At 43.3% G+C, this 14882-nt stretch overlaps 1 protein-coding gene across 1 annotated transcript in view; it reads right to left on the bottom strand.

Moving 5' to 3' along the window:
- The window catches only part of LOC119161992 (nose resistant to fluoxetine protein 6), a 151032-nt gene that overhangs the window by 60090 nt on the left and 76060 nt on the right, over positions 1-14882 (bottom strand). The window contains exons 9-10 of the mRNA XM_037414480.2: positions 12119-12287; positions 4309-4391 (exon numbers count right to left, since the gene is read on the bottom strand). Of these exons, the coding sequence (XP_037270377.2) occupies positions 4309-4391; positions 12119-12287 (252 nt within the window). The remainder of the gene's footprint in view (positions 1-4308; positions 4392-12118; positions 12288-14882) is intronic.

Below are 14882 nucleotides of genomic sequence, written 5' to 3'. Positions count from 1 at the left end.
AATGTAGAAAATAGCGTTCACATGAGCTGCTTACTGAACAATGCACATTTCCTCCCTCGATAGTTTGGAAGTATTTTATGTCCTCCTTGCTTACGTTCCGCGTACGAAGGCCACAGCCATTCACTCTAGCCTAAACGACCATTAGGCTTCGGGCCGTACTTCTTGTGCCACGATTGCTGCGAAGATTGTAGATAATCAGTTAGAAAGTGTCTAATAACCGTTTAAGTGTAGTTTAGATCATAACTGGCCCATGATCGAGTGGTCATGTTTTCACCATCGACAACACAACTCAGAAGCTAAAAACATTTCCCGCCGTGGTGGTCTAGTGGCTAAGGTACTCAGCTGCTGACCCGCAGGTCGCGAGATCAAATCCCGGATGCATCGGCTGCATTTCCGATGGAGGGGGAGTGTTGTAGGCCCGTTTGCTTAGATTTGAGTGCACGTGAAAGAACCTCAGGTGGTCGAAATTTCCGGAGCCCTCCACTACGGCGTCTCTCATAATCAGATGGTGGTTTTGGGACGTTAAACCCCACATAAATCTATCAATCAAGCTAAAAACACCGAGATTTGGCATTTCAGTGAATGTCTGCTGCCAGGAAGGTGCGGTTTTTAGCTACGAGCCACAACGACTCACTGCTAGAGTAGGTTGGTCTTGATTATCAGACTGATACTATTGGCATACTGTTTTGCGAAACATCAGTTTGATTGATGCCGGTTATAAAATACAATGACGCAACTCGATCAAACGTCAAGGAAAGCGCACCCGCGCCAAGTGAGAGGGGCCATATATGGGTGGGCTGGAGCCTTTTTTCCCGAAATTCTCGCAAGGCCCCCTTTGCCCCCACCCGCAAGAGCAAGCGTAGTTAAAACACGACGTATAAGTTCTGTGCCTTCTTCTCTTCTTGCAGGAACACAATTGTCGTTGGTCTCTCCAGCGAAATCCTGGCCGCACTCCTGACCAACGCACTCGACATAATCATGCTTTAGCGTACTCGCATCCATTGCATTAAAACTGAATCTATATATGTGTAGCGCACAGATGAGCATACCATCATGTTCGGTAAATTTTACGCTCGACATCTCGCGATTCAATATGAAGTCTCACAGAAAGTGCGCCGATCGCGCCTTGTTTCTTCAATGTGCCGCTAACGTTATCACTGTGCGGTAGAGACTCTACAGCGTAACTAGTGCCTCCCAGCGCGCTTTAAGACACTGGGCGACGCTGTACAGTGTGGCCCAGTGATTGAAATAAGTAAGAGACGGTTAGAGTATTGGTGGCAGAAAATTAGAGAGAAAGGACAAAAATAAATATTGGAAAAATAAAATATGGACAGTGTGCCGTAAACAGCAGAGAACTTAAGCTGAAAATTTACCTTTTTTTTTCCATTAAGATAGAATTTATCGAAGTAGAGGCATTAGGCCAAAATAAAAAAAAAAGAAAAAAGGTTTTTTTTTTGTCGAGCCTGGTGGCATACTTGTCACCACCCCGTTATAAAGGGGACGCTCATAGCATCCATCCATCCATCCATCCAGTGCGTGTCTGTGCACTGGGCGACTCTAAAACACCGTATAGTGTGTCCCAGTGCTTCGCAGCGGGCTGGGACACACTGGGCACACTGTACGCTGGGACACACTGTACAGCGTTTCCAGTGTCACCCAGCCACTGAAACGCACTGGGAGACACTGGAAACGCTTTTTTTTTCTTTTTCAACAGGGTAATTTACGCGGAATTTTATTTTATAGAACGGAGAAGTGAAGGGCAGGATATCATAGCGTGAACTAGTTTAGGTCAGCGTAATTGTGTCGGCAGTGAAAACATGGAAATGATAATAATCTTGAAGAGTTGAATAAAATTCAGAGAAATTTGTAGCAGATCAATTGGATGTGAGTGCTTATGAGTTTTTTTGACTAGCCTAATGGTGTTGCTGCATATTTCACGATGCAATTCCAGATCACAGATACATATTCAAGTTGAGGAATACATATTGCGGTGTGCAATTTCTGGAAGGCTCTGGGCCAACTGAATTCTTTTGATATTCTGCAAACACGGCTGAGAGAAGGAACGCATGGCAGCACGTTAAGTGTGAGCAGAAAAATTTAGCATGCGATCAAAGTGAGCACCGAGATCACTGTACTCCGAAATCTCACATAACGACATGATATTGCCAGAGTATGTAAGTGACTTGGTAATAATATAATAAATATATAGTTATAATATTAATAATATTATAAATAATAATATTACTTTAGGTTATAAAAAGGAAATGACGCTTGTTACGGCAGCTGATAAAGAAACTTAGCGCAGTGTCCTTATAGAGCATCATTGAAGAAGAAGAAAAAATTGGCCAAATCTGACTACCTTGGGAATCAATGTATGTAGAAGCATGCACATTGAAGCTGGCTGTGTTATATTATTTTTATTCAGTCAAACGTTACGACGTATCACAGAAAGACATGCACAAATTCACGCTTGAACAAAAGTTAAACTGTCGAAATGATTTTATATAACTAGTTGTGTATAGTTGCGTAACGATGCCAACAGCAGCGTGGATATTAGCAACACAAGAAGCGGTAAGCTGTTTTCAAACACTCCAGTTCGCAAGGATGGTAGCCCTAAACACTGCTACAGAATCCAATTCGGAGAATGACCTTTAACTACAATTGACGTTTTTTTTTCTTTATACACAAGTTACCCCGCTTTGGCCTTGTGTGTTACACCAAGAGGGGGGAGGAAGTTACAACAGAGATACAAATAAGTCTTCATTTGCACAAAATACTTCCTTTTCAGAAAGCTCATTTATTCTTCTACGCATTTTTAAGATTTCATGGGAGGCTGTACGAAACGGCTGCGTCATAGAAGTATATACGTAATATTTATGAAATTGGATAGCCAGCAATGCAAAATAATGGACTTTTCACGAATAATATGGTCTATTGGAAAAAATAGTTGCGATATCTGGCGAGGCTCCCTGCTAGAATATTTGATTGGTATGCAGAATGCCGGGATTCAATCCCTGTTGGGATCCTGACATTTATTCTTTGCAATCGTCGGTTAAACGCTGCCGATATCAGCTTTTAATTCTGCTCACGCATTCAAATTGCTCATATCTCTTGTCGCTCTTCGCGGGTAGGTACAAACTCTCAATTCCTATGGTACATACGCGCACACCTGTGGCGCATACCCGCCCGCTGCTATGATCACACGTCTGGCGTAGAGGACTTGATGACGTGCACGATGGGATTGTCACATTATTCATGTCATGACCGGCGAGCCACATTAGTCAAACCATTTTACCTTCCTTAACTAACTTTTGTTTACCGAATTTAGGGTTTGATCACGACAGAACCCGTACATAGGCGGCTTTAGAGATAGATAGATAGATAGATAGATAGATAGATAGATAGATAGATAGATAGATAGATAGATAGATAGATAGATAGATAGATAGATAGATAGATAGATTAACAGGCGCTCAAAGTGCGTGCAGTACGCACAGAAATAATTTGCAATAAAAGAAAGAACAAAACGCTTGGGAGCTTCAGCTCCCCTTTACCTTTTCCCAGAGTACAGTAGCCGACCGGCATGTGCCTGGTTTACAAAACCTCCCTTTTTTTCTCTCGTTCGTTTTCTACCTTTATTCTCCTTTACATGAAAGCTTTGTTTTTTCATTTAAAATTTTCTTTCTGAATAGCTATCCAGAGACCACTTTCTTTGTGATACGAAAAAAAAAAAAGAGAATACTTGCTTTTATACAGCAACTGCACTAAGTGTTATATTCCTAGCGAGTGTCAGCTTGACTAACTCTGTCTTCAAGAAGGGTTATCTGCCCAATTGATCCTAGTAAAGCGAAATAAATGAAGGCGCATGTCTAGACCTACTGTCTCTCCTGCTCTAAGTGGATCATCCAACAACTCGCGAACCACTAATGTGTCTACTAGATCATTGATTGATTGATACGTGGGGTTGAACCTCTGAAAACCGCCATAGAATTATGAGAGACGCCTTAGTGGAGGGCTCTGGAAATTCCTACCAACTGGGGCTCTTTAACGTGCACCAAATCAGAGCACATGAGCCTACGACTTCTTGGCCTCCACCGAAAATGCACCCACTGCCACTGTGATTAGATCCCGCTACCTGCGGGTCAGCAGCCGAGTACCTTAGCCATTAGACCACCACAGTAGGGGCGTCTACTGGATGGTCTAATTACCATAATTCTGAATCCATATGCTATGTAATACCTGAGGCATATATGGTTAAGAACAACGGTGACATCTTTGCCAGATGGTGGAAGAACTACGGTAACTTACCTTCTAAATGTCTGTATTACTGCTACTGACACGAAGAAGAGCTGAAAATCTGCGGAGAGGTACCACAAGTGCGCCATGGTGACCTGTTGAAATTATAAAATGAAAGCAAAATGGTCACAAATGTACATTTGTCACCCACCAGGTTCATACGTTTGAAAAATTACCCATTTTTTATTTTTCACAGCAATGAAAATGCACCTAATTTTAGTGAGATAAGTATACTACAACCTTACACACTTTAGTTTTATGCACTACCATTATTTTTCATCGGACACACTGCCCTCTGATACGAAAGTAGTTGGTATGGCACTCTGAAAGCCATTGGCAGTTGGAAGGACAACCGTTCTTGGAAGGACATTTTAGCTCTTAAACGTCATTTGGCGGCTAGTCACACATTTAATTAGTTTTCTAACAGCACGATTGAGTTTATAAGTCAAGGAAAACTAGAAAGCAAAAAATAATAAAAAGGTACATACAGAGTAAGACCAACAAAATATATGCGATTGCCCTATCATACTTTTGGTGAATTTTCTGTAGCATAACCTGAAGGCTACGGAAGTGATAGTTCAAGAAAACCTTAGCTGTTACGATCAACTTTAAGGACGAAATTGACGGTGCCGTGGAGAACATCGACTATAAAAGAGTACGACTACCCTGTTCTTGTTCCTAATATGTACTGCACCCAATATTTCGTATTTAAAAGTCATCACTTCAATCTAGTCCAAATGCCTCTTTTCCTACAATACATGTACAGTATATTAAAGGGCCACTCACCAGGCTCCCAAAATACAAAAAAGGCGAGCAATATTCTTTCTTGATGATTCTCGTCCTTCTTGGTGCACCACTTTGAGGTAGGGAGTGTTTCGCGTAACGTGAACAGCGTGCATGCTCTCGATTCGTCGATTTACGCAAAATATCACAAGTGAATTGTCTCCTGCACTGCTGTGCCATGCAGCCGCTCATCTGTTCTTCTTTGTCTCACATAAATATCCTGCACCATCAACGCAATCAAACATCAACTTTTGTGTGTACAACTGCGCAAGCGGTGATAACAGCATGTGACCGAGAAGTGCGAAATACTGATAGACTCCAACGCTGAGCGCTAATATTGTTCACGCGCATTCAAAAACTAAGGGGCGAGGAGGATGTATCGTGTGTATGAAGGAGAGGAGAAAACCACCCCCTTGTCTTTAAACGCGGGGTGGTGAGTGGCCCTTTTAAAATAGCGTGACTACCGGGAATAAGAATACAGTCTACTAAATGGGAATACGAGAATACGGGCTAGAAAGAGCCCCGCCACGGTGGTCTAGGGGCTAAGGTACTGGGCTGCTGACCCGCAGGTCGCGGGATCAAATCCCGGCTGTGGCGGCTGTATTTCCGATGGAGGCGGAAATGTTGTAGGCCCGTGTACTCAGATTTGGGTGCACGTTACAGAACCACAGGTGGTAGAAATTTCCGGAGGCCTCAATTACGGCGTCTCTCGTAATCATGTAGTGGTTTTGGGACGTTAAACCCCACAAGATCAATTAAATCAAATCAGGCTAGAAATACCGCGAATGCGCATTCGCCAAGGCATTCTCAAGCTGGAATGCGCCAACCAATTTTTCGAAACGTTTATCATAGCCCGGGCATTGGCCTTTTTGTATATCCTTCGGAGGTAATGCATGCGTGTGCTTCTCATGTATTTTTTTATTCGATGGCAAGTTAAACTTTGTGCGCAATCGGCTGTAGCACCTGCCTCCGTGAAAATTATACCCCCTTCGCTTCCGCACGTGCGCTAAAGCCTACATATTGAAGAGAAACAAAAATATGCACTGGTTAAATGTTAGCACTGCCCTCACCTGTTTTCTTGTTACTGAGTCCCTGTTTATCCTTTTCCTCACACCCGTTTTGTTTAAAAAATGAAAATTCAATGGCTAAGAGGCCTTTTGTGAAGGTCACTGATGCTCATGTTTTATGTTCGGCAAGGACACTGAGCACTCTTCGTTGAGACACCTTGGCAGTACACATAGTTTTTTTACACGTATGTTCATTCACTAGATACCAAACCTAACCAGACAAACCGGAAAACGGCCACAAATCGTCCCAAACGGCTCGGTTTCCTCCATATTTTGTTTAACATCACTACGAGTTCTTCTAAGCTTCCTCAGATACTTCGCATTGTTCTAGTTTAAACTGATGACCGTGCCCGATGGTGGGCTACTAAAGAACACACAGCATACTAGCTGTTCCATCACTATATTTGTGCCATGGACTTACTTTCGTTTGCGTGCCAGATCAATTTGGTTTAAGGAACCGCGTTGAGTCTGTTTTATTTTATTGCAATAACAATTATATGGGCACTCTCGGCTAGATTTTGCCGACGGCGTCGACGTCAGCGTCTCTCACGGCTTATGTATACGTATCTATTTATATATGAAAATGCAAAAGAAAAAGAAAAGAAAAAGACTCTTGCGCGGGGAACTGCATTTGGGTCCTCTGAATCATGAGTGCGAGGCGTTAACCACTACGCCACCGAGGAGCATGTCCTCCAACGTTCAAACGGCAAGCTAATTATACTACCACTTACCGCTTCTGACGGGCACCTTGGGGGGGGGGGGGGGATTGTGTTTTCAGCATTACCAGCAAGATGGCGCAATAAACGCGTGGCGGCGAGTTCTCTAGTCTCTTACGTGTACTTTGCCCGGCTCATAGGAGGAGAAAGACGCTCCCTGCCACGCCCTTAACTCGCGGTGGAAAGGAGGGGTGAATCGTACGCCTTGACTGGCCTCGGGTTTTACCTGGAACAATTATGTTGTAGTTACCGGGCGCACAAATGTCACTGCGATCATTGCAGTCTCTGTTCGCCAAAAGCGCGCGCTTTTCAGATACAGCAAAGTAACAACTGAGACGCTTATTCACGTGCATCTGTACCTGTAAGTACGTTTCGTGCGTCATTTGTGCGTGAGAAACGCAGGGCACGTTTCGATCTGCTTTTCATTCTGTGCGTGACTTTCCAAATTTTTGCTATGCCGTTCCTTGTTTGAGCTTTGTGGCAAAGCTGTGAGTATTTAGAAACGAAAACCACTATATCAATATGCTGACCTTCAAGTGGAACGGCCATATTTGCAAAGCATCTCACTCATAAATTGTGCCATTGTTTGGCTGCCTTCGTTAAAGTGGCGTGTACAATTCAGAGGCCGAATTCACAAAAGTCTCTCAAGCTAGAGTTTTGCACAAAGAACATTTTATCATAACTGTATGTTACGCATAAATAATGCACAGCACCAGCATTCGGCAAAGATGTCTTATGAAACTAATTCGGCCCCCACAATAGTCTCAGTTTCTTAAAAATAATTTTAGCTTAAAAGCGGTAACAAATATAAATCCATACTTTGTGTCTAAGAAACACAGATGTGCAAACTGAAAGTAGCACCATTCTATTAACAATAGTATTTCGAGTTTTACGTTCCCAAACCACGATATTAATATCAAAGGCGCCTTAGATAAGAGCTACAGAAAATTGCGACCATCTGGTGTCCTTAAACTTGCACTGCCATTTCATGACATTTCAATGTAAACGGGCTTCTAGCACTTCGTCTTCTAAATGTGACGTCCATGGCTGGGATCGAACCCGCGACCTTCGTCAGGTACGAATTGATTTCACCTTCACGTGGAAATGCCAAACCAACTACTAACTACATTGGAACTGTTTAGCTACATCTACAGGCAACGTAACGGTGCATAGAAGTGACTCCGTCGCTCAGTTTTCGAAAAAATGAATTAATTAGCGAGTGTGTCTATAGAGGAGAGACTTCAAGAAAAGGTAAATTATGTGCAACGTGGTGGCATATAGGTAGATGAGCTTATATCTATGAAAAAAAATTGCTAGTGCTGCCACTTCAGTGAGCTGTTTGTTATTCATAGCTCTTCCCCGCATGCATACAAAGTGTTGCAAGACAGTGTAACTTCACTGAAGCTAGGTATTGTGTGTTGGAAACGACCCTTTTTTTAGTGTTACTGTTGTTTTTCATCCTTCATTAGGTGAGAGATTTTATGTAATGAATGAAGAAGAAACAAAATGAATGTGTGCCGACGAAAATGAATGAAAAGACTTGTAAAATAACAAAGTTACGCTTAGGCTACCGTACGGTATCCTTGCTTACAAGTATGTGGCACAGCGAGGCGAGCTTATGTTCCTTTTAGAACGCTGCAGACATAACTTGCGTACGCTAGTGGCAGACTGCAATCATTTCCGTTCAGTGCTTTTTTTATATACGAAAATATTTCATACCAGCGTCCACACGGTTTCGCTGACGCATTGTTGCAACGGGTACGAAGTTGTATAACAAGTATTCTGACAGATTACCAAGGAAAGAAGGAGAAGGCAAGCTTCTTTCGTGGTGCCTCGAACCAGCAATCTCTAAATTCGCAGCACGCGGCGCTCACTTTTGGGCCACAGAACGTGCGTTCTCAGGCTGCTAACGGCAAGCTATTTGTATAAAAGATATATGGTTCGGGGGTCGCCTGAGCTCCGCTGCTTGAGCGCGTTTTCGTCAGCAGAAGCGAGATGGCGCAAAATCTCACGTTGGGCGCGCTCTTAAGTTTCTCGCATCTAACCTTTTGATTAGTGCCGGCCCCACGAAGCTTGGTCTTTCCCGCATGTGCGCTTTACAAACTTGTGATTCGGAAGTGCACGAAGGTCACTTCACTCTCTGCCATGGCCAAATTTATGGAAGAAGCGCGCTGCTATAACACGAAGAGGTAAGAACTGTGGCAGTTGTTCACGTTTATCCTTTGTATGCTTGTGCGTTCGTTTCGTGCGCCTTTACTTTTCTTTATACAGCGCGCTTTACGTGTTGAGTTGTGACAGCTGTTAGTCCGTGCTCGTCCTGTGCATGCTAATTCCGTGCGTGCTTTCTGATTGAGGGGCGCGCAGGAAGTTTTGAGCTGCTTGCGCGAGTTGGCCATTTCTGGCTGTAGTAGTATAGTACTAGACCTATGCTTCAGCCACACATCAAAAGGCCAAGCATTTAGACAGCCTGCGAGATCAAGCGACACTGTTCTTCTTCGCCTTCGGCGCCGATACAGTTAAGCCGGGTGGTGATGGAGAAAGAAGGAGGAGGGTAAAAGATAGATTGAGCGATTGGACAATAAAACAAGGCAGTGTGACAGTTCAGCATACGCAGACGGGCAATTGGGACAGCAGGAGTCAGGTTTATATTTATAGAAAACAAGGAGAAAGGTTGTGAGTGGGTAATTTAGTTGTATATACTGTCAAATTCGGGCCTGTAGAACTGTGAGAGATAGTTGAGGGTGAAGGTATAGACGCTTGTTGAGTTTGAACTGGAGGTGCATCTTCTTGTTGCTATAGAGCAAGGATATCGTCCCGTCGTTCCTCATGACACTCTCAGTGTCCTCCAAAGGTGTGGGTCAGAGAATGAGCGGTGCCCAGTGCAATATATCACAAGCGAGCTCATGAGCCAGCTCATTTTCGTCAATCCCTTAATGCCCAGGAACCCAGCGTAGGCAAACACTGGAAGGTTGGAGTGAGAAGAGGGCTTGCTCGACCTCCTTTTCTAGAGAAGGGGGTAACGTGCAGTTCTGTATGTGACGGATGGTGGCGCAAGACTCGAAAAAGATTGTGTACTCGAGAGGAAAATCACTGTAAAGCTTGGACAATGGAACAGACCTCAAGAGACAGTACATTGCGCAGGTGCAAGTAAAGCCCGCTGGTGTGGGTTGAGGAGTCGAAAGGTGTGGATAATTTATAGCGTAGACGCAGGATCCTCGAGGAGCCACGTACGAGGCATCCGTGTAGGTGACTTCCTGTGTAGAGAAAGGAGTGGAATGTGCGGCGCTGCTGCTTGACGACAGCCTGCGTGCTGAAAGGGAGAGATGTTTGGCGGGACGGGAATACCGCGAAGGTTGTAAGCAGGAGTGCACACGGGGGAAGGCAATGTGGGAACGGGATGTGAGGTATACCCGCTTGCGCTAATAGCCATTCACCCTGACTGGTAAGAGAAAGGCGAGTAATCTGATAGTCGCAGTGGAGAGAAATAAGAGAACATTAAAGATGGAAGAGGCATGTAGCAAAGAGCTCAGTGATACAGGTAGTGATAGAGAGGTTTACAGGTGCCTTGTATAAGCCAAGAAGAGCTGTTTCGGAGGTGCATTTATTTCTTCGCCTTTGTGGCGAAACATTGCCTAATACACGTTCAGCTACCTCTGTGAAGACACGTTTCTCTTTCGTGTTACCGATTCCTAGAAAGAGAGATCAGCCACGTTCTTTTTTAGTAGTCTGGATAAGATGAGATTTCAGAGACCTGAACACCGCTTCATTTCTTTTGTGATTACAGTTGCCTTGGCCCAACTAGTATTGTGAATAAATGTAGCCACGTCTCCCGCAAGTGCGTTGTATACTACTTATTCTTCCTTACGTCATAAATGTGGTCTTCCAGTGGTCTTTTACAATCACCACTATCCTCGATATAACATAGTGGCAGTCTGCACAAGAAATTTTATATTAATTGCATGGGAACTTTACTTTCTTGATTGGGCTTTTCACTTGCACCAGTTCGTGTTTAAGTTTGCGAGTGAAAAAATGCGCGAGGTGTACGACGAATATTCGCAGAACCCATGCCAACGATTCTCTGACACCTAGAACCAATGAGGGAAGATGGCTGCATGAACTTGTGGCTGCACAGCGGAATGTGGAGACGTTGTGCGAGTGGTGCTCTCAGGAACAAAAAAACCTGACATGGCACGCTTTGTCAGAAAGCTTGCTACGCCCTTTGTAAAAGTCAGTTGCATGGTCGGCGTCACTTGAGCAAGTGATATGTGTGTTCTGTGCCAGAGAAGTAGGGAGAAAACGTTTCTGGCAGGCCGGCTAGACTAACTGTAACGCAGGTATAATCCGGTGTGCGTCACTCATTTCTAAAGACAACAAAAAAGAGGCTGCTATCTTTTTTTCACAAACAAGGCTACCAAACTGTAGCACAGATACCATTGTTATATGTAATAAATGTTTTCATTTTGGTCGGTGCTCATTCATTTTGTTTGTTCTCCATTCGTCTTGCCGAACAGATATTGCTTTGTCAAACCAACGACTTTACGTTGTTACTTCGCGTGCGTCAAAATTTAACTTCGATGCATTATTAGGTTTTGCCGTTGTGGTAGCTTTGCGTCTAAGCTTTGGCACTGCTCAACTCGCTGTCGGGGGCTAGCTGTGGCAGCCGCATAGTGGTAGGAGTAAAATTCAAAAATAAAACATTCAGCACTGCTATATTTAAAGTTACCTTTGTGTAATAATATCAGTGCTATAAGAATTAGCACAGCGTGCGCACTCTACAGCATGCATAATTAATATACTGATAAAGCATGTCAAGCACCCGATTTTAATTTCTTTTAAACGCTTTGTTAACCGAAACTGTTTGTGTCGGAGAATTCCTAGAAAATGGGCTACTTCATACTGGGACCGTTATTCGTAGGTGCAGTCGCATAACAGCCGAGTGAATAAAATAAGTAGAAATGAAAACGTGGAGTTTTTTCTTCATAGAACGCAAACTTTCAACGGAAAGTAAGTTGAAGAGACTCCTGGTGGTTTCGCAAGGCTTAACTTCAAACCATGGGGTGAAGTCTTCAGCCTATAAGAGTGTGCCCAATAGAACATGCGTAGAAGTAATAATTATCAATTTACTTTAGTCAGTAACATTTTTTCTTATGAATCTTGCTCTCTGGCAACAATTTACTGCTGCTCTTTTCAACTGCAGACATTGCGCAACTTTACGTCATGCCAGCAAAATAGCTATGAAAAAAATACGCTTCTTACCACATCGAAATCTGTCTCTGTCCAATTTCGAATTTGTGCAACCAAGTGCCACCAGTGGTCTCGTACTTCCTTGTAGAACCTGTCATAGAATTCTTTCGAGTTGGGTCCTGAGGCGATCAGTGGCAGCAGGTACATGCACATGATCATGAAGAACATGGGAATGGTGCCCCTGGAAGAAAAGATCCAATTCACGTTCTCCGAAAGTGGTGTTCCCACCTCCACACACATTCAGTCCGCTAACTTGCTCACCACTGGACATGCTCTTCATATCGCAGGTTTTCGTTCAAGGCAGTGTAGCTAATTTTTATACCTGATTCAAAAATATCACCGGCACCTATTCGTGGGCTAGCTGAAAGACGTATGTTCCTGTGGTCATCGCCTTGCATGGTACCAAACGACACCTTGCTTTGCGTCTAAAATTTGCGATGACGATATATACAAGGCTGGCTGGTGCACACAACTTTTGTAGTTTATACAGTTTTGTTTATATTTATTTATTTATTTTTGAGTTCATTTGTTCATCAGGTTTGTACAAGTGCAATGGGTGCTCTGAAGGAATATTCTTGATCTCGTAGGCAAACGTTTTTGAACAAGAAAATTATTATTTTAATATTGTCATCTAAGAACGTTGAAGATCAGTTCTGCTGATTTCTTCAAGGTGGCGAAAGAGCTAAGAGAAAGAAATTGTCAGCTACACGTTTCTAGCAGGAAGCCGCAAGAAAGTACGACTTCCGGGATTGCGCAAAATTGAAATTTCGATAGTCTGTTCCATGGCACACTGAAATGGTAATTATTATACATGGTGCTGTCAATTGGTAGTTTGTCAGCTGTGTTGGTAAAAAGACCGATTTCTAAAGGAGTTGGTCAGAGGTTTGACACCTTGACAAGGGCAGATCTTTTGGGCAACAAAGAAGATTTTTTTTTCTGAGAAATTTACAGGCTTTCTTACTGGCTTTTAGCTACAAATAGGTAGTTATCAATAGCAAGATCTAACCGCGAGTTGCACTACTCCACTGCTGGCGCAGTTGCTGCTGGTACTTTGAGCACTCGGTACGTTCAGCTGCATTGGCGAGCTGCATCAACGAGTTTGAGCAGCCGTGTTTGCATGAATCGTGGTGGTTGGTTTCACGTGCCGTGCTGGTATGCTAAAAGAGCTTCCCGGAGCAAAAGAACGACGAATTAGGTTCAATGAAACGGCAATTATTGTGCTCTTTCAACGTGTAGTTTAAAGTGTTCGCGAGCTCAGGGTGTATAACATGACACATGGTTTGAATTTTGAAAATTTATTTAACACGAGACATGTATTTATTACAAAAGCACAAGTTTGGGCCCCAGAATATTTGTTGAAGGGTACCTACCAAGGGTATCTGTAGTAAAAACTTATGTAGCAGCTTTTATTGTACGCTTTGTGGTAAGGTCAAAAAGAACATAGGAGTGTAAATTACGCAGAACAAACATGTACGGTACAGAAAATGCCAGCAAGTTACACAATTTTTCAACAATACCTTATAAGAAATCTCGTCTTAAAAGGGAAGAAGTAAAAAAAGAAACGGCGAGCAAGTGTGTTATACCTTGTCAATAAGGGAGTGCATTAGTTTTTCAGCAATGTATTCAACTATGTTATACTGGATCGGTTGCAGTTAAGATTATTCCAGGGAGATGTACCTTGAATGTTAAGTGTAGAACGATCGTGATTGGTAGCTATCTTAGGCAGGATAAAACGACGACGAAATACATCCATAGTAGTGCGAGGTGATTGGTGGTGTGAGACGGTCGTCATGGCAAGTTTCTCATTGATTATTTGATGCATGAGTGAGGCAATGTTGGATAGGACCAGATCGTGAAAATTGGGAATGTTGATACCTTAAAAATCTGTGCTCTTAATGTGCATCGTGTTAGGTCCTACAATGCGGAGAGCCCTTTTTATAGCGTGACACTGGTGACAATTGAGTTTTGTATGTTCAACCCCAAATCCTTACACAGTAACTAATGTGAGAGTGAAAAAATGCATAGTAGTAAAGATGTAGAAGTATCCTCAAAGTGAAGCAGTTTCGACTTTGTGAATGTACGTGCAATTCATAGAAAGTTTTGTTGACTACAGAGCGCACATAAAGGTGAAATCTTAGGTGTTTGACAATTATAACACTAAACACTTTGTATCGTTAGATTGTTTCATGGATGGTGATCTTAAAAGTCGTCTGAATGAATACTCGTTTTCATTTTTTCACAGTGAAATAAAATAAAAACTTTCTTCGTTGGGTTAAGGTGAAGAGCGTTCGAATTGCACCATTAGTGCAACATTTCTCATTCTGAATTAAGCTTATTGATAAGGTCAGACTCATCACAATTGGATATTATAAGGTTCGCGTCATCTGCATAGAGCACAGGGGTCTCACATGCAAGTTGGGAGGGCAAGCCATTTATGTACAGTAAGAAAAATAGGAGTCCCAAAATGGACCCCTGGGGAACTCCAATGTCGATAAGGGTGCTACTGGCGTGCGAATCTTCTAGCTGAATCATTTGTTGCCGGTGTTATGACCGGCATCAGTAGGCGCCATGCTGTCGCTGAGAAGCGTGGCCGGGCAGCGTTCCCACGCCTAGAACCCAGTTTTCTCGGAACCAGCGTCCAGAAATGACGGGGGAGCGGCGCTCTGTTAATCTTCAAACAAGTAGCCAGCTCGCCGAATGCCTATGCCCGCCAGGTATTGTCCATGCTAGCCGGCGGATGAGACGTCATGTCGCCACAAAGCTGTAAGCCGTTCCA

This window comes from Rhipicephalus microplus, chromosome X, assembly GCF_043290135.1.
Source record: "Rhipicephalus microplus isolate Deutch F79 chromosome X, USDA_Rmic, whole genome shotgun sequence".
Lineage (NCBI taxonomy): Eukaryota > Metazoa > Arthropoda > Arachnida > Ixodida > Ixodidae > Rhipicephalus > Rhipicephalus microplus.
The sequence above is the reverse complement of the archived record's forward strand: the minus strand, read 5'-3'. Positions and strand labels throughout refer to the sequence as shown.